Raw genomic sequence first — 19,972 nt, 5'->3', positions numbered from 1 at the left:
TGTACGTACTTGGGTGCCTTTGGTCGTACTCGAGCTTCTCCTCCAATGTTCCAGAAAGCAGGATGCAGCAGCAAGCCGAGCTTGGGGATTGGGTGGAGGAAAAATAGTGTACTCGGCGAGGTGGAGAGCTCAAGTGGAGGAGCTGTGGGCGATGGTGAGCCTCTCCCAACGGTCCGGCGTCTGAAGGAAGCGCTGATGTAATGTTTCCCACCTCGGGCTTAGTGACCGGGGGAGGGACGGGACGGGCGATGGAATGACGATGGATGGTTCGGACTGCGGGGCTCGAGTTGGAAAGCGGGAGGTAGTGCTGAAGCTGAACTTTACGGTTCGGCCTGGGGTGGGGAATGGGCCGACACCACCTTGTAGGTACCGTACCTGACCTTCAGGCTCGACAAACGCTTTGGGTGCTCTGCTGTGTACCTAGGTAGGTAGGTAGGTAGGCTACACCGAAGGCGCATGGAAATCAAGCTTGCCACTGGGGTCCGCGTCGTCAAAGTGTCCGTGACGGGACGGAACGTGGGGCAGAAGGTCGCGTTGCGCGGCCGGGCGGAGCGGGGAGTGGAGACTGGGACCTGATAGGTAGCTACAAGTCTACGTGCTACGGTAGTTATCTATACTGTGTAGACAAGTCAGGTAACTAGGTACTATGGTACTTGCTTGTAGGCCCACATTTTGCTGGAGGGCGTGGCTTTATCCGATGAGATGCGGCTTGACCACTTCACATGGAGTTTCATAACAACGGCCTCCATCTTGGAAACCAAAAAAAAAAGTCAAAGCGTCTAGGCTTGCAAATAAAAAGAAAAAAAAATTGGGGGGGGGGGGGAGGTTCTTACAAGAAAAGATATTCTGCTTTCTTTCTTGTCTACGCTATGGGGAAACACACATCGCTCACCAGCTTGGGACTTGTGGCCCGGTTGCACAGCACAGTGTCAATTGCAACATGCCCGGACAGCCAACAACTCACTGTACTACTAGAGGTACTGTATCTCGAATCGCTGATCTAGGAAGTTCCCAGAGAATGCCAAATCAAATAGAAACTTGTAACAACATGCCATTTTGAAATTCCTGCTACAGCTATCAGCCATGACAACCTACCTAGGGAATTGAGGTCTTTTTTGTTTCTTGACGGGCTCTGAATTCGAACATGATCACCACGCTCGTACTTTGAGACCGGGAATGCGACTGGGCCATTGCGGCTCATGTACAGTGTCCATCGTATTTCCACACACACTGTCTGGATTTGCACTTCCAGCCTGGAACGATGCGCATCGGCTCAAAATTGGCTTCCAGTCACTGTCACTCCCAGGAACCAGCATTTTGAAGATCCACAACCGAACCCGGGAAGAAGAGAGAACAGAGATGGCCGGAACCCCAGTTGTTCATATGAATGCCAGCGACTGAATTTGCATTTGCCGTCTCATCACGGCATGCCAGCTCCCCGCCGACACCCGTCACAGCGAACAGGGCATTTCCTGTGTCCATCACCCTTGACAGCCCCCCTTCTTCTTTTTTGAGGACGCCTACCACAAAACCGACCAAGGCCTTGCCGACATCCTCGTGGTGAAAAGAAAAAAAAAGGGCAACCTCCGAGTCTCTGTTGCTCTACTCGGTTCGACTCGGCCTCGCCGCTACGTCCTACCTACAGAGTCGACGCCACCATGGAGCGGAAAAGAATTGTCCACACCCTCGATACCCCTTATACGGCGGTCGAATGGTGAATCATGCCCTCGGGGAAACGCATTCCGTCTTTCACACCGTCTGACCGAGCAAGGCCGCAGATCAGCCAAGAAGACCAAGATGCGATCCTTGAGCTTCTCTGCCAGTATGTCGACCCTCGGCCCGTGGGGCGTTTCCCATCCTGCGCGGAGCCTTGCTGACGTCGGGGCCCAGGCTCTTATCCCCCATTGGCAACCATCGGAGATCCTTTCTTGTCCCATCCAAGGGGAAGCGGAAACGGTCCAAGCCGGCAGATGCTTCAAACACGGGAGCTTCTGCCGTCCCGGACCCGTCCTCGCCTCCCGCGCCAGAGCTCTCCGCCTACGTCGACGTAGGTCTCTCCCAGATCTCTCGCACTCTTCAAGCCATGTCCAGCACAACCCACCCAACCACCACCACCACTTCCTCCTCCTCCTCCTCCTCCTCCTCCGCTGCATCATCCGAAGCAGCAGCGGCAGCAGCAGCAGCAGCATCCGGGCCCAACCCCAACCCCACCCCCGAAAGCCTACCCTACACCATCATCTTCATCGCCCGCTCCAACCCGTCCCCCGCCTTCCACAGCCACTTCCCGCAGCTGGTCGCCCTGGCGTCGCGGCCGCGGCCCCCTTCGGCCGCCGTCCGGCTGGTCGGCTTCTCCAAGGCGTGCGAGGGCCGCCTGAGCGAGGCGCTGGGGATCCCGCGGGCGTCGTGCATCGCGCTGCGCGAGGGCGCGCCGCAGGCGAAAGGCCTGGTGGAGTTTGTGCGCGACAAGGTGAAGCCGATCGAGGCCGGGTGGGTGGACGAGGTGAAGAAGGCGGCGTTTTTGGAGACCAAGATCAAGGCGGTGCCGACCAAGGTGGGGGCAAAGAAGGTGAAGGTGGGTTGACGGGTGGTAACAGGACGGATGATTTCGAGTTTGCGTGTGTCTGTGTATGTGTGTGTGTGTGTGTGTGTGTGGTTGGGGAGGGGGAAGAGCGCAGGTCGGAAATAGCCTTGATCGGGTATCCTACGGCGGAATCAGGTTGAACGCTAATTAATATAGAATTGCTCTCCCGCCAGCAAATCTTGTTGCTGCCACCGGGCAGCATACAGAACATACATGGGTTGCCTACATAGGTCATCAAGAGTGACAATCTGTGTTATTCGTTTCGATGCGCCGGGGCCCGTGAAATCATGGCCCAACGCCAAGGTTCCCGTAACATACAAACGTAGGCTAGTAGGCTATTTATCGTACACGCTTTTCTCCTCGTCTCTCCTCCCGTCCCGTCCCCTCAAAACCTGCTAATCCCCCTCCCAAAAACCCACGAAATCACCCAGTAAATCGGCACCAGGATCTTGTTCCTCCACGACATGCTCTTGGTCAGGTACGCTCCTCTCCACAGCACCCACGCCAGCCACCCGCGCAGCTCGTCCGCCTGGCTCTGGTGGATGGCCTTCCAGCTGCCCAGGTACGTCAGGGTGCCCCAGTTGCGGAAGCGAAAGGGCTTCTCGGCGGCGGCGGCGGCGGCGGCGGCGGCGGAGCCGTTGAGCCGCCTCGCCAGGTACGTCGCCTGCTGGGACGCGACCTGGGCCGTCTTGGGCAGGGCGCGGTCCGACTCGAGCACGGCGCAGTCGCCGATGACGAAGACGTCGTCGAGCGCGCCGTCGGGGGCCGGCTCGGCGCTCGCCACGTCGGTGGCGGTGCGCGCGCGCAGGAAGGGGTCCGTGACGAGGCCGCCGGTGCGCGCGTCGCGGACGAGGCGCCGGGCGGGGCCCGCCGGCGCGCCGGACAGCGGGTTGGGCCCCGGCGGGCGCATGCCGTGGGTGCGCGAGGCGAGCTTGGAGATGAGCGGGTTGGCCATGAGCCCCGTGCTCCAGACGACGAGGCCGGCGCCGACCTCGTCGTCGCCGCGCTCGCGGATCCTGATCTTGAGGGCGCCGTGGCGGCGGCCGAGGTCGCCGTCGGCGAGGCGCAGGCGCTCGAGGTGGTGCTGCGTCTTGACGCGGATGCCGTGGCGGGCGAAGGTGTCCATGGCGTACCTCGCGAGGGCGCGGTCGAACATGGGCAGGACCTTGGGGGCCACGTCGTAGACGGTGATGCTGACGAGGGGCATCAGGTCGGGGTAGATGGGGGCGAGGTCGTCGCGGATGAGGTCGTGCAGCTCGGCGGCGAACTCGATGCCCGTCGGCCCGCCGCCGACGATGGCGAAGTGGAGCAGCTGGCGCCTGTCGGCGTCGCTGAGCGCGCCGGCGCCTCGCGGGTACGCGCACTGCTCAAACAGCGAGAGCACGCGGAGGCGGATGCGCCGGGCGTCGCCGATGTCGCGGAGGAAGTGGGCGTGCTCGCGGACGCCTTGGATGCCGAACGTCTGGCTGTAGGCGCCGCAGGCGATGACGAGCTTGTCGTAGGGGATGGAGATCATGTCGCCCCGCGGCGCCGGGCGCTCGCCCGGCGGGCCGGGGACCACCGTCTTGCTCGCGGCCTCCTCGGCGGCGTTGGTCTCCACGCGGACCGTCTTGCGGTCAAAGTCAACGTCGTCGGCCCAGCCCTGGTAGAGGTCGATCTTGCCCGGCAGGCGACGCACGGGTTCCAGGATGGTCCGGAACTCGAGGGTGCCCACCGAGGTCGAGGCCAAGAGCGGGGTGAAGACGAAGTAGGAGCGCGGCGAGATGACGATGCGCTCGTACCTGGCCGGATCCAGCGTGCGAGCAAACCCGTACCCGGCCCAGCCGGAGCCGAGGATCACCACCCGTTCTTTGGTTTGGGAGACATCCTCTGCGAGCGAGGTCAGCGCTTGTCGGATATTCCGCGCCGCATCTCGCGATGGCTGGCATGGGGGGGAGACGGAACTCTTGGTGATGCTAAAGCGCCGAGACGAGGCGCAAGAGGCGATCGTCGCTGACGGGCGGCGGAACGGATGGCCGGCAGCCAGGGCCGATCGACATCGAGATGCTGGCGTCATGACGACAACCCGGAGGGGCTCAGAGCACAAAAATGACAACACCTCTCTCTGCTTTGCAGATGGCCCGCGGCGGCGAGAGCTGGGAACGCAGGAGCTGTCACCTTGGGGGATTTATTTTCTTTTTGTTTCTCATGCTGCGAGGAGAGAGTAAAGGTAGGGAACACTTCCGACATATCCATGCGAGGCACGGTATCCACGGATTCCCGGAACAGCCCGTTTGTCAAGGCTGCGATGGGAGTTTCCGGGTTGCGACGAGGCTGCAAGTCCAAAGGGCGTGGCTGAAAGGGGGGGCAAGGGGCAGCCAGTCATGAAACCCCCTTCTCCGGGCCGTCTTGACGAATGCCTCTCAGCCTGCACCAAGTAACTAAGGTACCTACCTGCGTATGGTGTATGGTATGTACCGTGTCCCTGCAGCTACCCGAGGGCCTGTGCTGTATGTACGCAGTAGGTATAGTATGTATGTACTAAAGTATATGCACCTTGCTACGGAGCACCTACTACGTACTGCGTACATGCTAGGCGAGGCCATGGCTTCTTACACGATAGGTAATACATTGGCCTTTGTGTAGAGTATTACGGTGCAACGCTCCCTGATCCTGGTCGCCATCGACTCCACCGGTTGAGAATTTCACCTCGGCCGGTGGATGCGGTTTCTCGGGGTGGGAAAATCCCCATCTCGATGCCGTTTCCGCGAGAAGCCGATAGGGCTGAAGCAGCAACGGCACCGGCGTAGCGACGCTGTTGCGTCATGAAATGGACCCCGCGGGCTGAGCTTCGGGTGGAGCAGTTTGAAGCAATGCAAGCTCGAAACGGTGGCTTGGCGCGAAGTGCCGAACATGGGAGCGTGGCTCCCGATTCGGGAGGCGTCGGAAACGGAAACCCCCCAGCATGCCTGCGGAATGCATCCTCGCTGCGACGAGCTCCCAAGCAAGGCACTGGAAGTGAACCAGCCCAGGGCATGTACTCGTACAGACATACCTAGCCACCAAGGTACCTAGGTAGTTTTACGCAGTACGGAGGAACTAGCTTGCCACCGGCGCACCGGAGGAGGCGCAAAGCCTGGACGCCTAAAAAAGGGCATTTCAGCTCATACCCCAACAGCGGTAGGTATGTAGATTCTTGAGGGTTACGAACGCCTAACTATATACTACTGCGCAGACTTCCGCCGTCCGGTGGGAGAGGACAGGAACGGCGGCATGGTTTCCCCCCAAACGGCCCCAAACATCTCACCACCTCTGAGAAATGATGCAACGGAAACCGATGCATCGGCTTGGCCCAGGATGCCACCGTTTCTATGCAGCAATACCACACGGGCTGCTTTCCAGCGACATGATGAACTCCTACGTCCAGCGTCCCGGCTAAGGACAAATGCCGCGCCTCGGAGTGCTGGCCTTTCTTTCCAGCCGGTTCACGGCGGATTCGACGCCGATGGGCCCAGGATGCGACGAACTCGTGCCGGCCGCCAAGACGCTCTTCGCCGTGCTGTACAAAGTACAGAGCAACCTTGTTGGTCTAACAGTATATGCAATCCGCTGCCATGGAAGTTCGAGGCGGTTTTTGCATTGTGTGGTTCACGAGGATATCATGGCAGACAGACGGGGCCAGAGAACAAAGTACAAGAACCCAGCTGGTCATCTCCTCGTATTTTGCCATGTCCGATGCACCCGCAGAGAAAATGAACCCAACGTTCCTTCAGAGTGTCTTGGCTAGTGAATTTCCCCATGTGGTTGACCGTGTGGGTGATGCCATTGTTTACTTTACTGCGGAGTCCCACGCGAGCTCTGTAGTACCGTGTCGCAGCGAGACGTCAGGGGGTGTAAACATGGCCGGCGGGATCAAAGACCAAGAAAAAAAAAAAAAAGCCCAGGTACGATGGCTGACCACCCCGCATGACGACGACGCCGCGACAAGCCCCAGCCAGCCCCTCCCTCGGCGAGGCCGGGTACAGACAAAACAACGCCGGCAGCCGTCGTTGCATCCTCTCTGGCGTCGGCGCGTCTTGTTGTCCGGTCAAGAGAGTTGCAGCGGCCTGCAGCTCGTCGGTCGCTGCAAGCAATCAAGGGTTCCGGCGCCCTGATTGGCATGTTTACGCCAAGCAACCGTGGAACGCGCTGCAGCTGGCCGGCCTGCCAGACTCTCCCAGGGCGGCTGGTCCGGCGATCCGCTGAAGCCGCCGAAGCGTTGCCCGGCAACGCGTCCCAGGTGCGGCAGTTGGGCCGTTGGCCTTGTTTACTTTGCTGGGCCAATCACAAGGCGCCCTTCTCCCTTGGAACGCCCCTCAGGAATCCCCAAGCTCCCTTAAACACCACAAGGGCGATTCCACCAGCTCCGCAACGTTTGTTGACCCTCACCCTACGTCTTTTTTTTCTTTTCCTCTTCTTCATCGCCACGGCTCGGTGCTCGTGTCGGTTTTTTTTTCGCTGCGCAAGGTTTCGCATCCACCATCCTTTTTTTTGTTGTTGTCGCGACCGTCGACCTTGGGTCACCCCCGCCTCCCTCCCCCTCCCCCCTTTCACCGCCTTCTTCTTATCCCCTTGGGCAGACCTCGGGCGGGCATCGGGCGACTCTCGCTGGTTGGTCGCTGTTTACGCCCTTCCGCGCCGCCTTTGCCATTTTTGAGCGCTTAGCCTTCTGCCGGCTCTCATGTCTTCGCCGTAGCAGGCGGCCACTGCAGCATTGGAGACCCAGGAATCGCCATCGCATCGTCCAATCACACATCACCACATCGCCATAGACGGCGGCGCCAGCAAGGATCCGCCCTACCCCGCGGCCGGCTTGCTCCCCTCGAGCATGACATTTGAGGAACCGGTAGGTGGTTGTGCCTCTATTTAGCGTCTGGACCTCGGGGCATGTTGACAGGGCGACCCAGGTGCAGCCGCTGCGCCTTTCCTCCAAGAGCAATACCATGCCGACTCCCGCAAAGGCCGGCAGCGCCCTTCCTCGCCCTCTCTCAGAGATATCGCCTACCGAGAAGCGCCGGAATTCGCCAAGCTGGAACCAGACCACCAAGGTGAGTCGAGCCGAGTCGAGCCGGGTCGAGTCGAGCGTTGGTGCCGGCCGGCGGGTGGATGTTTGCAGATGGGCTGACGACGATCTCGGCTTGCCCTCCCGGAAGATGGCCCTCACCGACTCGTCCCCGTTCCAGTCGTCTCCCTTGGAGAACAGCACCGCCACCTCGCCGCGCATGTTCTGGCAGAACCGCAGCTTCAACTCGGAAAACAGCTTCGGCGCCCCGACGTCGCCGTCGCCCTGCCGCCGCTCCTCCATCGAACGGCTGCAAAAGGCGTCCCGCGTCAAGAACAGCAACATCCTGGCCCTCGAGCAAAAGAACGAGTACGACCCGACCCGCGTCCCCCACATCGAGCGCCCGCTCGCCAAGGTCCAGGGCAACGCGTTCGCCGCCCGCCCCTTTGGCGGCCACCAGCGGGGCGACAGCAAGACGAGCATCCCCGTCCCGACCAGCCCGGCCAAGACGCCCCCCTCGCCATCCAAGGCGGCCGCCGGCCCGTCCTCCAAGGCCCCCGCGGCCAACCCCAAGAGCCCGCCGCTGCGGCCGACCACGCCGAGCAAGGACCAGCCCTCCCCCATGAAGTCGTCTCTGTCGAGCCGCTTCAAGAGCAGCTTCGACCCGGAAACCGGCACCTGGACCGACGTCGAGGGCGACGAGCGCAAGCTCCCCGCCGGCCGCTCGCTGCACCGCCACCAAAAGAGCGTCACGTTCGACGCCGCTCCGCCCCAGGTCAACGAGTACGAGATGGCCACGCCCGACCTGTCGTCCATCGGAAGCAACTCGCGAGAGGGCAGCTACGACTCGGAGGAAGACGAGGACGACGACATGGACGACCACTACATGATCCACGGGTCGACCGACCCGGACGACAGCTTCGACGCCTCCCTCGAGGACACGGAAAAGACCCCCGTCGTGGGCCCCGAGGACTGGCGGCACGACGCCGACGACGGCTACGAGAGCAGCCCCATGCCCGACGACCTCCCGCTGCCCCAGCGGCCCTTCCACCACCGCACCGGCTCGGCCAACTCCATCGAGGGCCGTCCGCTCCCGCCCCTGCCGGGCATGGCCCCCTCTCCCAGGAGCCTCCCGCCCTCCCGCCGCCGCCGCCGCCAACCAGGCCGCCCACGGCATCGGCAACAACCGGATGCCCCTCGAGGAGCGTCTCCGGCTCATGATGCTGTCCGACGACGGCAAGTCCGCCGCCGAGGCGCAGCGCGAGCGCCGCATGCGCCGCGCCGGCGCTCGCGAGCGCACCCGGAGCCAGACGCCCGAGCGCGAGAGCCAGAGCCAGAGCCAGGGCCAGAGCCAGAGCCGCAGCCAGAGCCGCAGCCAGAGCAGCAGCCGCAGCCCCAGCGCCCATCCCCCGTCGGACTACGAGGAGGAGGACACGGTAGGCGACCTGTCGGCCCTGGGCGACTACCAGCTCCCGGAGCGCATCTCGCGCGAGTCCATCCTGCGCCGCGTCATGGGCAATAAGGCGGCCGATCGCGAGCGCGACCCCGACGGCCACTTCTCGTCCCCCACCCCGCCTTCGGTCTCGGACCGCGGCGGCACGTCCTCCTACGACCCTGACGTGCCGATTCCGAGCACCGAGAGCGACTCCATGGTGGACGACGACGACGATGACGACGACCACGACCACGACGACGAGTCGGACGACGGCAGCGTCATCATCAAGCGCGACCCTGACAACGAGTACGACGTCGACTCGTTCGCCGGCCTGCGCCAACGGTCCGAGACGATGGACAGCGAGGACTATGACGGTGCCAAGGGGGACTCGGAGGACGATGATACCGACAGCCAGTATTCGTTGCGCGACGAGGGGCGCTTTGGGCACCAGGTACAGAAGCAGGAGCTGCAACACGAACAGGAGCGGAACCGGGAGGAGGAGGACGAGGATGAGGTGGTGGACGAGGAGGAACCCAAGGCCCAGCAGGAGCCGGCCGAGGACCAGATTTCCACCCCCAGGGCGGCATCTCCAGAGCCTTCCGGCCCTGTTCCGACCGCCGAGGTGCAGAAGCCCTCCGAGGCCGCCTCTCAGCCGCCGGTCACCCTCGACCTGCACGACTTCTCCCAGAGCATCGACTCCATCCTGCTCGCCAAGCCCGAAGAGCCCAGGCCCGAGCCCGAGCCCGAGAAGGCCGCGACCGCGCCCAAGGCCGACGATGCTCCGGCCGCCTCCGAGCGCCCCTTCACCCCGGAGCAGCAGCTCACCCGGTCGCTGACCAAGCCCGAGTACGACGGATCGGGCTGGGGCGATCCGGAAGACGCCTTCGACGAGCCAGGCACCCCGGAGTCGGTCATCCACCATCCGCTGCCCGACGAGGAGCTCGAGGCTGCGCGCCTCTCGCCGGCCATCCCGGAGCAGATCGCCACCGTCAAGTCGGCGTCTGGCTCCAAGCTCAAGACCCGCCCCTCGGCCACCCCGGCAGACCTCGCGGCCATGCGCGAGGCCCGTCGCCAGGTCAGCCGGGAGGTGGTGCCGCCGATCCCCGACCGGAGCCGCAGCCGTCTGTCCCGCGACCTGTCGGACGCCAACGCAGGCGCCTCGAGCTCCGAGACCTTCCTCGAACGTCATCCGAGCTTTAAGAAGCGCAGCCTGACGCTGGATCTGGACCTCGGGCTCAGCCTGGATCAAGACTTTGATCGCGTCATCGAGGCGCAAAAGGTTGCGTTCCGCCCCATCGCTTCTCACCTTTCGCGCTCCGCCACCGCGGGCGACGTGCCGTTCCAAGCGGAACGGCAGGCTGTTAGTGCAGCCGCGCCCGCACGCGACCAAGGACTGCCTCCCTCGGCCACCACGGACATTTGGCATGCTAACGTCGCCCCTCGCAAACAGCGCGGCTACCTCATGCGGCAGAACACCAAGGTGGTCGCCGCCAGCGACAAGGACACGGACGATCTGCGCGGCGGCCTCCGCTCGGCGGGCAACTCTCCCGTCAAGGCGGCGCGCCCGCAGTCGTGGACCGTCGAGCCGTGGAACGGCCAGCGGAAGCGCAGCTATCGCAAGCGCGTGCCGCCCGGCGCCGGCGGCCCGGTGCCTCCGCTCCCCGGGCAAGAGAGCAACGCGGCCGCGGCCTCGCAGGACGACGACATGGCCTCGGTGGAGCTGGCCACCGAGGAGACGGGCGAGCGCGGCCGGCTGTTCGTCAAGGTGATGGGCGTGAAGGATCTGGATTTGCCTCTTCCCAAGAGTAAGCCTCCATCGATTTTTTTTTTTCTGCTCCTCTTGCGTTCTCCCCCTATTCCTCCCCTTGCCCCTCCCTGGACCCCCGTCTCGTATATATACAGTCTTGCCAACACGCAACAACAACAACAACAACAGATGAGCGGACATGGTTCAGCCTGACCCTCGACAACGGCGTGCATTGCGTCACGACGGCCTGGCTCGAGCTGGCGCGCAACGCGCCCATCGGGCAGGAGTTTGAGCTCGTGGTCCCCAACGACCTCGAGTTCCAGCTCACGCTCAACGTCAAGCTCGAGAAGCCGAAGCCTGTCCCGGCCCCGGCCGCCAGCAGCAAGAAGGCTCTCCCCTCGCCGACCAAGGCCTCCAAGCCGTCCAAGCCGTCCACCTTTAGCCGCGTCTTCGCCTCGCCCAAGAAGCGCCGCGAGATGGAGCAGCGCCAGAAGCAGCAGGAGGAGGAAGAGCGCATGCTCGCCGCCCAGGCCCGCCAGCAGCAGATGCTCAAGGCGGCCGCCGCCACGCAGCAGCCCACCGCCTGGGAGCTGCTTTCCCCCCTGGCGGCCGACGACGGCGCCTTTGCGCGCGCCTACGTGTGCCTCAAGGAGCACGAGGCCCGCTGCTTCGGCCGCCCGTACCAGGTGGAGGTGGCGTGCTTCAACGAGTGGGCCCGCGAGGAGCCGCACGCCGGCGGCGCGGCCCCGTCCAGCGTCAAGAGCAAGCGCGGCGGGACCGCGGCTCAGTCGACGGGCACCCTGTCGAGCAACTCGAGCGGCCCCTCGGTGGCGCGCCGCGCCCCCTACAAGATCGGAAAGCTGGAGCTCCAGCTCCTGTTTGTGCCCCGGCCCAAGGGCGCCACCGACGACGACATGCCCAAGAGCATGAACTCGTGCATCCGCGAGATGCGGGCCGCCGAGGAGCGCCTGGCGCGCTGCTGGGAGGGCCACCTCAGCCAGCAGGGCGGCGACTGCCCCTACTGGCGCCGGCGCTACTTCAAGCTGGTGGGCACCAAGCTGACGGCGTACCACGAGGCGACGAGGCAGCCGCGCGCCACCATCAACCTGGCCAACGCCAAGCGGCTGATCGACGACCGGCGGACGCTGACCGAGAAGGAAACGACGGGCAAGGGCGGCCGCCGCCGGCGCAGCGCCTTCGCCGAGGAGGAGGAAGGCTACATGTTTGTCGAGGAAGGGTTCCGCATCCGCTTCAACAACGGCGAGGTGATTGACTTTTACGCCGACTCGACGGCCGACAAGGAAGGGTGGATGAAGGCGCTCGGCGAGGTCATCGGCAGGGACAACCTGGGCGCGCTGGACGACGAGCTGAGCGGCGGCGGCGGCGGCGGCGGCGGCAGCCGCATGAAGGGCAAGTGGTGCGAGCTGGTGCTGAAGCGGGAGGAGGCCTTGAGGAAGAGGGCCGAGGGGAAGAGGGTGCACTCGAGGACCAAGAGCGCCATCGTGTGAGCTGTTTCGCTAACCACCACCACCCTTTTTTCTACCTTCTACCTACTCTACCCTACCTTAGGGGTAAGGAAAGGGAGAAACGTGTTGTTGTTGTTGTTGTTGTTGCCGTTGCTGTTGTGTGATGGGGATGGTTTTTTTTTTTTTCCTTTTCTTTTCTTCGTTATGGTGAGGTTTGGGTGGTTTGGGTGGTGTTGATGACGACGCTTTTTCATGATCGTCGGGGCGTTCACGTCGACCGAGAAGAAGAAGGATGATCGATGATGACGGGAGGGGAGGGTGTTGGTTGGGATAATGGGTTTCGCGTGGAGTTTCCTGTTCGGAGTACGGGTGTTGGAGGTTGGAGTCAAAAGAGGAGGAGGAAGAGGAAAGGGGGGGAGGGGGCGAGATGGGAATGAATGGACGGATGCATGGACGGATGCGCATGGACGGACGGGTGGGGATGGGTGACGATGATGATGATGATGATGGATGGATGGGCGACGGAATGGGACACACACACACACACACACACTCACACACTCACATCAGGCCACGGCTTTGTTGGCTCATCTTTTCCCTTTTTTTCCGCAAGCCGGCCATCCTCGTTCTCTCTCTCTCTCTCTCTCTCTCTCTTCCTTAACTTTTCCTTTTGTTGTCCCCCCTTTTTTTTCCTTGAACATTCTTTTCTGTCGCGTGTCTTGTTTTCGCGTTTTCATGGTGGTGAGGGAGTCCCCCTCCTGAGCCACCACCACCATCACCGCACTGAGTGTTTTTACCTGTTTACTTCTGTCGATCTACCTATCAAGCGCGTCTGTCTGAAGTTTTGCCTCTGCTGCTGTTGTTGCTGCTGCTGTTCGCCGTGCGTTTTTGTTCGGGTTGTGAGATGTAATGTCGAACTTTGTAATAGACGTAATGCCTAGATCTCGTAATGCGCATGTAGATATTCCCAGGGTATCTTGCATCCCACGGTTGTTGATGATGATGATGATGCTATGATTTGCCGCACGTGCGTAACGTGTCCATCTACATATGTACTGTCGTAAACACGGGGGGGCTTGTGTGTGCTCGTCCCCTTTTCATTCCTGCTCCTGCTTGCGATTCCACTCGACGCACTCGGCCAGCGTCACACCGCTTCCGCCGAAGCAGTCCAGCGCGCTGCCGATGGTCAGGTCGACCTTGCCCCCGCTCAGCTGCTTGACCTTTTCCAGATCCTCCAGGTTCCGGCCCCCGCCGGCGTACGTCACGGGGATGCTGCACCACCGAGCAAGCTTCTCGACCAGCTTCTCGTCAATGCCCCGCTGCAGGCCCTCGTTGTCGGCCGCGTGGATGAGGAACTCGGAGCAGTACGGCTCGAGGCGCTTGATGGAGTCTGTTTCCAGGGTCACGGAACGTTAGGGGGACGGGGACGGAGACGTGGACGTGGACGTGGACGTGGACGGAGACGGTGAGCACGTCGGATGGAGGAGGAACCAAGAGGGATGCAAGAGCCAACACTACCCACCTTCGCTGACCTCCATGTCGGTGATGGTCTGCCACTTGTTCATGGCCACGAACCACCTGTCCTCGCCCTGCCGCCGGCAGCTGAGGTCGATCACCAGCTTGCTCTTGTCGCCGCCCAGGGCGGCCAAGACGGAATCCAGCCGCTCCTGGGAAAAGGTGCCGTTGGGGAAGAGGAAGGAGGTGATGATGACCTGGGCGGCGCGTCAGTCCAAGGCTGTTGACCGAGACGGAGCAAACCCCCAGGCGATGCGGACAGAAAGAGAAACAGACAAACGTACCTTCTCGGCGCCGGCGTCGATCCACTCCTGGGCGTTGGCGTCGGTGATGCCGCCGCCCACCTGGAGCCCCCGCGGCCAAGCGGCCAGGGCCTCGCGAGCGGCCTCCTGGTTGCCCGGGCCTAGCATGATGACGTGGGCGCCGGTGAGGGCATTGTCGCGGTAGAGATGGGCAAAGTGGCTTGGAGGGTGCGGCGACACAAAGTTGGTCTGCAGCGTCGTCGTCTTGCTGTCCAAGGTTCCGCCGACGATCTGCTTGACCTGTCCGGCATGCAGATCGATGCAGGGCCGGAAACGAGTCATCCTGTTTGTTGTAAGGGGGGGGGGGGGGGCTTTCTTGGTGTAAACAAAAGTATGTATTGGAAAAAAAGAAAAGAAAAAAAAAACAAAAGAAAGCAATGAGAGGAGCGAGCAAGTGAGGGTAGTGAGTAAGTGAGTGTATTACAACCCGGAACCAGTATTTCCCGTCTTGTCATGTCACCGCGAGTTTCTGTTGATTCTTTGGTGGGGCACTTCGTCAACGCATCGAGGGGCCCCCCTGTTCGCACTGCGGCACGCTCTGATAAGATAAGAAATGTAGTTATAGGTCAACAGCTCCAAAGGTTCTCGCCGGATTTTTTTTTTTTTTTTTTTTTGGTCCCAGCTACCACCTCCGATACCGACCGTACCTTTCTCAACCCCAACTCCAACACACGGCCAATCTGCTCTCGCAACCCTTTGTCAACGATGCCATCGTCGCTAGGGAAGAGGAAGTCGCGGACTTCAGAAGACGCCGACGGATCCCAGGAGCCAATGGACGCTCAAGAGCTCCTCCGGCGGCACTTTGAAGCGCATTTCAAGCCTCTGGCCGCTCCCGGTGCCGCCCGCGCCGCACAGAAGGACGCCGCCAACGCCAACCCCTCAAAGGGTGCCCGGTCAGTCAGCGATAGCGAGTCAGACCAGGATGAGGATTACAGCGACGGCGATGTTGAGACGGACCAGTCCGACTCGGAGTGGAGCGGTGTGTCGGACGATGACGAAGGTAGCTTTACGTTCGCCATTCCTCGTCAAAAAAAGAGAGAAAAAGCTGACGTCAGGACCAGACGGTTTCGAAGGGCACAAGGTCGAGGTCGTCGACCACTCCTCCAGCTCCGCAGATCCGACGGCCAAGATGAGCAAGCAAGAGCTCAAGGCATACCTCGTACGGACCACCCCTCTTCCCTGTCCTGTCCGTCCCCGTCGCGCTCGTGTCACCGATCTTGCTGACAGCCGAGCTCCACGCAGTCCTCGCGGCCTCCCGACCCCAGCCGCGCCACGGCGCAGCGGACCTCGGCAACCAACAGCAAAAAGGCCTCGGACGACGGGGACCAACTCGAAGACAGCGCCGCCTTCCTGGCCAACGACCTCGCTCTGCAGCGGCTCATCAGCGAATCGCACATCCTCTCGGCCGCCGGCGCCAACCCTTCCCACTGGCAATCGCAGCACGCCGCCGGCACCGCCGCGAACTCGCGCCCCTTTGCCGCCGGCCGCACGGCGCGCAAGACCACCGACATGCGCATTCAGGCGCTGGGCGCCAAGGGCAGCATCCTCGCCCAGGAGAAGATGCCCATGGCCATGCGCAAGGGAATCGTCGGCGCCGCTGCGGCGAGAGAAGAGAAGCGCCGAAGGGAAGCCCGCGAGAACGGCATCATCCTCGAGCGCGAGGCCAAGAAGCCCAAGACGGCGAGCAAGAAGAAGGGTGACAGGCCTGTCGACCTCCCTGCCGTCGGGAGAATGCGGGGCGCAGAGCTCAGGGTCAGCGCCAGGGAGGCGCGCGCCATTGCCGACTCGGTCAGAGGACCAGCCGGGAAGGGCAAGGGGCGGAGGAGGAGGTGAGCATGAAGCCTGCTCTCTCCTTTTGGCGCGCGCGCGCGCGCGCGCGTCTTCGCGTGGCACACACGCGGGTAAAGAGCTGCAACCCTGGCCGCCACCGGCACCCCGCCAGCTCGGGCTGGGTGTGTGGAGCCTGCCGCCGCCGCCTTTCTGTGGTCGAGACCGAGAGGCATCCTAGCTACCGGGCTTTCCTCCTCCCTCTGGGCCAAGGGGAAGATGGGGCCTTCTTCAAGACTCCCGTCTCTCCTCCTCCTCCTCCTCCTCCTCCTCCTCCTCCTTCGCAGATCATCAAGCAGCAGCGTGGCGACACCACGAACGCCAAACACTTTTTATAGAACGATCCCCCTGCAAAAAGAAAAAAAAGCCAGCAGCGGGACCAGCCGTGGCGGCCGCTCCCGTGTCCGGCCTGCACATCCTGTCTCAACCATCCGCCGGGGTCAAGATCGATGGCGGCAGGCCGCCGCGGGAAGAGGGCCAAGCGATCGCCGGGCCAGCAGCGTTCGATCTTAGTCATGACGAACGGCACGGTCCTGGTATCTCTCCCGCGGGAGTGGCGCAGCCAGCCCATGCATGATGATGCTCTGGATTTTCTTCGGAAGAGGCGCCTTCTTGGGAGGCCTAGGAGACGGGTCCGGTGGTTGGACCTGTGTTTGCCGGCCTCGGGCCCACCACCTACGAGCGGACATGGCGTGCATAGTCAGCACCTGCTCTCCGTACGACCGGCGCGGCGACGCCTGGGTGGGTGCATACACAGGCCAACCACGCTGTCGCCGGGCCTGCCATGTCCCAAGGTCGTAGAACCGTCGCGGCGCTGGATACCCGCCTGCCTGCCTGCCTGGTGGGTTGGTTGTTCATATGCTTCGCGCGGATTGCAGGAGTCCAGCACGCATGCTACGTTGCTACGGTTCGGCCATGCGTGTAGTAGTCCTACGCTGATCCCGGCGGGAAGCAATACCTAGAGACATCGCGCAATCGCAGCCGGAGTATCATCTGCCTTTCCTCCCCTTCCCACTAACCACCTTTGTGCCCTCATCATCATCCCGTGAGACCAAGTTCCCTCCTTAGATCGGGGGTTGAAGAAACGGCGTGTCATCAACACACATGTTATTGCTTTCACCCAGAAAAGCCTATATATCTCGACTGTCTCTAGCATGACACATCCATTGGCCCCCCCTTTTCCCACCCAAACGCTCACTCTCTCAAATGTTTTACGTACACGACGGAAATAGAAAAGGTGCAGAATGTCGAGAGGCCCACCGTTGACATAAAAAAGGACTACAAAAAACAACACAAATCGACGCCGCCAGCGCACCAAAACCGTGGTGTGTTCCCGTACGATGTGATGCAGTGATGGTGTATCTGTAAAACGGAGAAGGATATAACAAAAAAAAAAAAAGAGGCAAACCCAAGCCCAAGAGAGGCTGGACGGATATAAAAAAAATAAAGCGAAAGGTTAAGACCAAAAAAAAAAAAAGAAAAAAACTGGTCCTGTATGTGCAGAGACGGTCTGCCAAAGCCGCCTCCTAAACCAACCCCATCATTTCCTCCCTCTTATGCCACAGTCCCTTGCGGTTGGCTGAGCGTCATCGGCATGCTCAGGGTTTGCAGGCTATTGAACGTCTGCGGCTGACTAGACGTTGCCGAGCTTGTTGGTGCGTTGTTGGATGACGCATTGTTGTTTCCGTTGACAGCCGCATCAAGCGACCCGGCAACGTACGAGGCGTTATCCGACGTCGGCGAGGCATCACCGACCGGCGAGAGCTGCTCCTCACCCGAATACTGCGACTCCTCCTCGCCCGAGTTGAGGCTGCCCTCAGCACCGTCCTGGCGGTCGTGGGTACGCTTGTGTCTGCGAGGCAGGTCAGCATCGGATCAAAACGTGCTGCAGTGAAAACCGTGTCGCTCTGGGTGCTTGACGGGCAGGGCTGCTGTGCTGCGACGGGTGGCGGTGTCCTGAGGGTTGGAGACCAGCGCCGCCCTTGGCGTGCCACTCGCGCAGCGTTGCTGCTCAACTTCCCCACTGTCGACTGACAAAGGAAAATGATACACCAAGGAAATGAGGGGGCATACTGTGCCAGGTTGTCTGAGCGGGAGAAGGCCTTGCTACAATAAGGGCAGGTGTAGGGTCTCTCTTGTGTGTGTGTCCTCACGTGGCTGGAAGGGTTTGCTTGTCAGAACTTATGCTCGGATGGAGATTTTGGCCAGCCGACCAACAAAACTTGGATCGAGGGGGCGCGTTCTTACCGCTTGAGGTGCTCCAACCTCTTGAAGAGACGACCGCAAGAGGGGATGGGGCAGGTGTGGGACTTTTGGGGGTAGGGGCTGAGTTCCATGACGGTGGCGGAGCGGGCTCTGCGTACCACGTTCGCACCGCCGTGCATCATGGCGCGCTGGTCGTTGAGAGGACCGAGCTCGTCTGGGAGAGGAGAGTAGTCGTGCTGCTGCAGAGGCATGGGGTTGAGCGAAGGGCTGCCTTCCACCGTCGGCAGCGGCGTGCCGTGCCGAGAGAGATCAACGATCTCCCTCGGCTGGTTGGCCATGGCCATGCTCTGGTTGCTGCTATACGTCAGGCCAGGCGGCGACGTCTCGCTCGACTCGTCACCCTCGGCAACGGGGCCGACCGACGCCGACACCGACCTCCTCAGATCCGAAGGACGGTGAACGGCCGACGTGGCGTTCGCCATGGCCGTCGCCGAGAGAGACGGCGGGATGGACGAGCGTCGCCTCCTTTGCTTGTACGTCGGCGAGCCCTCGATCACGGACGAGTAGACGCTGCTGGCGCCGTACGGCCGGGGGAAGGACGGAGCGGCCAGGTTGGATGGCGGCAGGTGGATCATGCCGTTCAGGGCGCCGACCGGGTTGAGGTGATCCGGGATGGCGCTGTAGAGGCCCGTCTCCTCGTTGGCGATGTAGGCAGGCTCGCCGCCCATGGTCAGGGCCTGCTGCGGCGGCGTCAAGGGCTCGAACGAGAGGCCCCGCTGGCTGTAGTCCTCATAGTGCGAGGACACGAACGACGGCGCCGGCGAGTACTCGAGCGCAAACGCGGGCATGGACGTGTGCCGCTGGTGGTGCGTCATGGGGACGCCGTTCTGGTTGTAGGCGGGGCGGAAGTCGGGTTCGCGCTTGACAACCGCCTGGGGCTGCGCGCCCGGCTGGGCCATGGCCATGTCCCCATACGGAGCCATCGCCCCGAGGCTGTCCGCCATGGGCGCCATCGTCTGGGCCACCGGGGTCATCGACTGAGGCATCGGCGGAGGGATCGACTGCGGGATCATCTGGGGCGGAGGCATCTCCATGGAGGCCATGATGGGCGAGTTTGACTGCTGCGGGGGGAAGGGCACGGACTGCGGGTTGAAGGAGGACGAGTTGGCCTGCTGGGCCTTGGTGAGCTGCTCGTACAGCGACTGCGACGAATCGAACTGGAACGACAGCGCGGGCTCGGCGACGGCGACCGTTGTCGCCTCCTGGCCCATCTTTTCCCTCTTCAGATCCCGCTCGAGCGCATCGAGGAAGAGCCGGTCGTGTGGCACGCTGTACCAGTAGAAGACCTTTTGCTTCTTCTGCGTCCGGATGCAGTTGTTCTTGTAGAGGAAGTCGAGGAACGGGCTCTTGGGCTCCTCGAGCGTGGCGTCGGTGCCCGACTTGAGGTTGCGAAGGTCCGAGAAGATGCCCTCCTCAAACTTCTTGGAGTTCTTGACCGGGCGGCCGAAGGCCTGGAAGCGGAACGAGAGGCAGCGCACGATGTCGGTGCCCGAGATGTGAAAGAGGTTGTTCCACAGCACGCAGGAGACATACTCGCCGGTCGGCAGGAGGAATCGGCGGATGTACTGATCGGGGGACCAGTCGACTGGTGCGGACAGAAGGAAATATTTGACTGGATGGGCGCCTGCGTGTTAGCAACCCTGCGACGGGGGGACGCCGGGACGGCGGGACGGCGCGTCGGGTCGGAACTCACGGTTGTCAACCTGTTGAAGAGCTACTTGAGCATCATGGGGAAGGGCCTGCTGCGCCTCGGCGCTCAGCATGAAAGTCTCTGGGATCTGCTGTCCGGCCATTGTGGCATTCTGCGTGTACAT

At 62.1% G+C, this 19,972-nt stretch overlaps 5 protein-coding genes across 5 annotated transcripts; 3 read left to right on the top strand and 2 right to left on the bottom strand.

Annotated features, from left to right (window-relative positions):
* Positions 1-1,658: 1,658 nt before the first annotated feature.
* VTJ83DRAFT_1000 (uncharacterized protein) lies at positions 1,659-2,581 on the top strand (the record flags this gene model as incomplete). Its single annotated transcript, XM_071007112.1, has 3 exons — positions 1,659-1,714; positions 1,772-1,822; positions 1,891-2,581. 3 exons carry the CDS (start codon positions 1,659-1,661, stop codon positions 2,579-2,581), a joined length of 798 nt encoding a protein of 265 aa, XP_070870353.1.
* Positions 2,582-7,427: 4,846 nt separating this feature from the next.
* Positions 7,428-12,291, top strand: VTJ83DRAFT_999 (uncharacterized protein; the record flags this gene model as incomplete). The annotated part of the gene is made up of 6 exons (XM_071014703.1): positions 7,428-7,445; positions 7,507-7,647; positions 7,753-8,686; positions 8,730-10,315; positions 10,487-10,841; positions 10,973-12,291. 6 exons carry the CDS (start codon positions 7,428-7,430, stop codon positions 12,289-12,291), a joined length of 4,353 nt encoding a protein of 1,450 aa, XP_070870352.1.
* A 1,055-nt stretch (positions 12,292-13,346) lies between these two features.
* On the bottom strand, positions 13,347-14,348 carry VTJ83DRAFT_998 (uncharacterized protein; the record flags this gene model as incomplete). The annotated part of the gene is made up of 3 exons (XM_071014702.1): positions 13,347-13,639; positions 13,772-13,961; positions 14,049-14,348. The coding sequence occupies 3 exons, from the start codon at positions 14,346-14,348 to the stop codon at positions 13,347-13,349; spliced, it is 783 nt and encodes a 260-aa protein (XP_070870351.1).
* A 423-nt stretch (positions 14,349-14,771) lies between these two features.
* Positions 14,772-15,899, top strand: VTJ83DRAFT_997 (uncharacterized protein; the record flags this gene model as incomplete). Its single annotated transcript, XM_071014701.1, has 3 exons — positions 14,772-15,066; positions 15,128-15,225; positions 15,309-15,899. 3 exons carry the CDS (start codon positions 14,772-14,774, stop codon positions 15,897-15,899), a joined length of 984 nt encoding a protein of 327 aa, XP_070870350.1.
* Positions 15,900-17,447: 1,548 nt separating this feature from the next.
* VTJ83DRAFT_996 (uncharacterized protein) lies at positions 17,448-19,972 on the bottom strand (the record flags this gene model as incomplete). Its single annotated transcript, XM_071014700.1, has 4 exons — positions 17,448-17,745; positions 17,967-18,050; positions 18,141-19,770; positions 19,852-19,972. The coding sequence occupies 4 exons, from the start codon at positions 19,970-19,972 to the stop codon at positions 17,448-17,450; spliced, it is 2,133 nt and encodes a 710-aa protein (XP_070870349.1).

This window comes from Remersonia thermophila, chromosome 1, assembly GCF_042764415.1.
Source record: "Remersonia thermophila strain ATCC 22073 chromosome 1, whole genome shotgun sequence".
In the NCBI taxonomy this organism is placed as follows: Eukaryota; Fungi; Ascomycota; class Sordariomycetes; order Sordariales; family Chaetomiaceae; genus Remersonia; species Remersonia thermophila.
The sequence above is the reverse complement of the archived record's forward strand: the minus strand, read 5'-3'. Positions and strand labels throughout refer to the sequence as shown.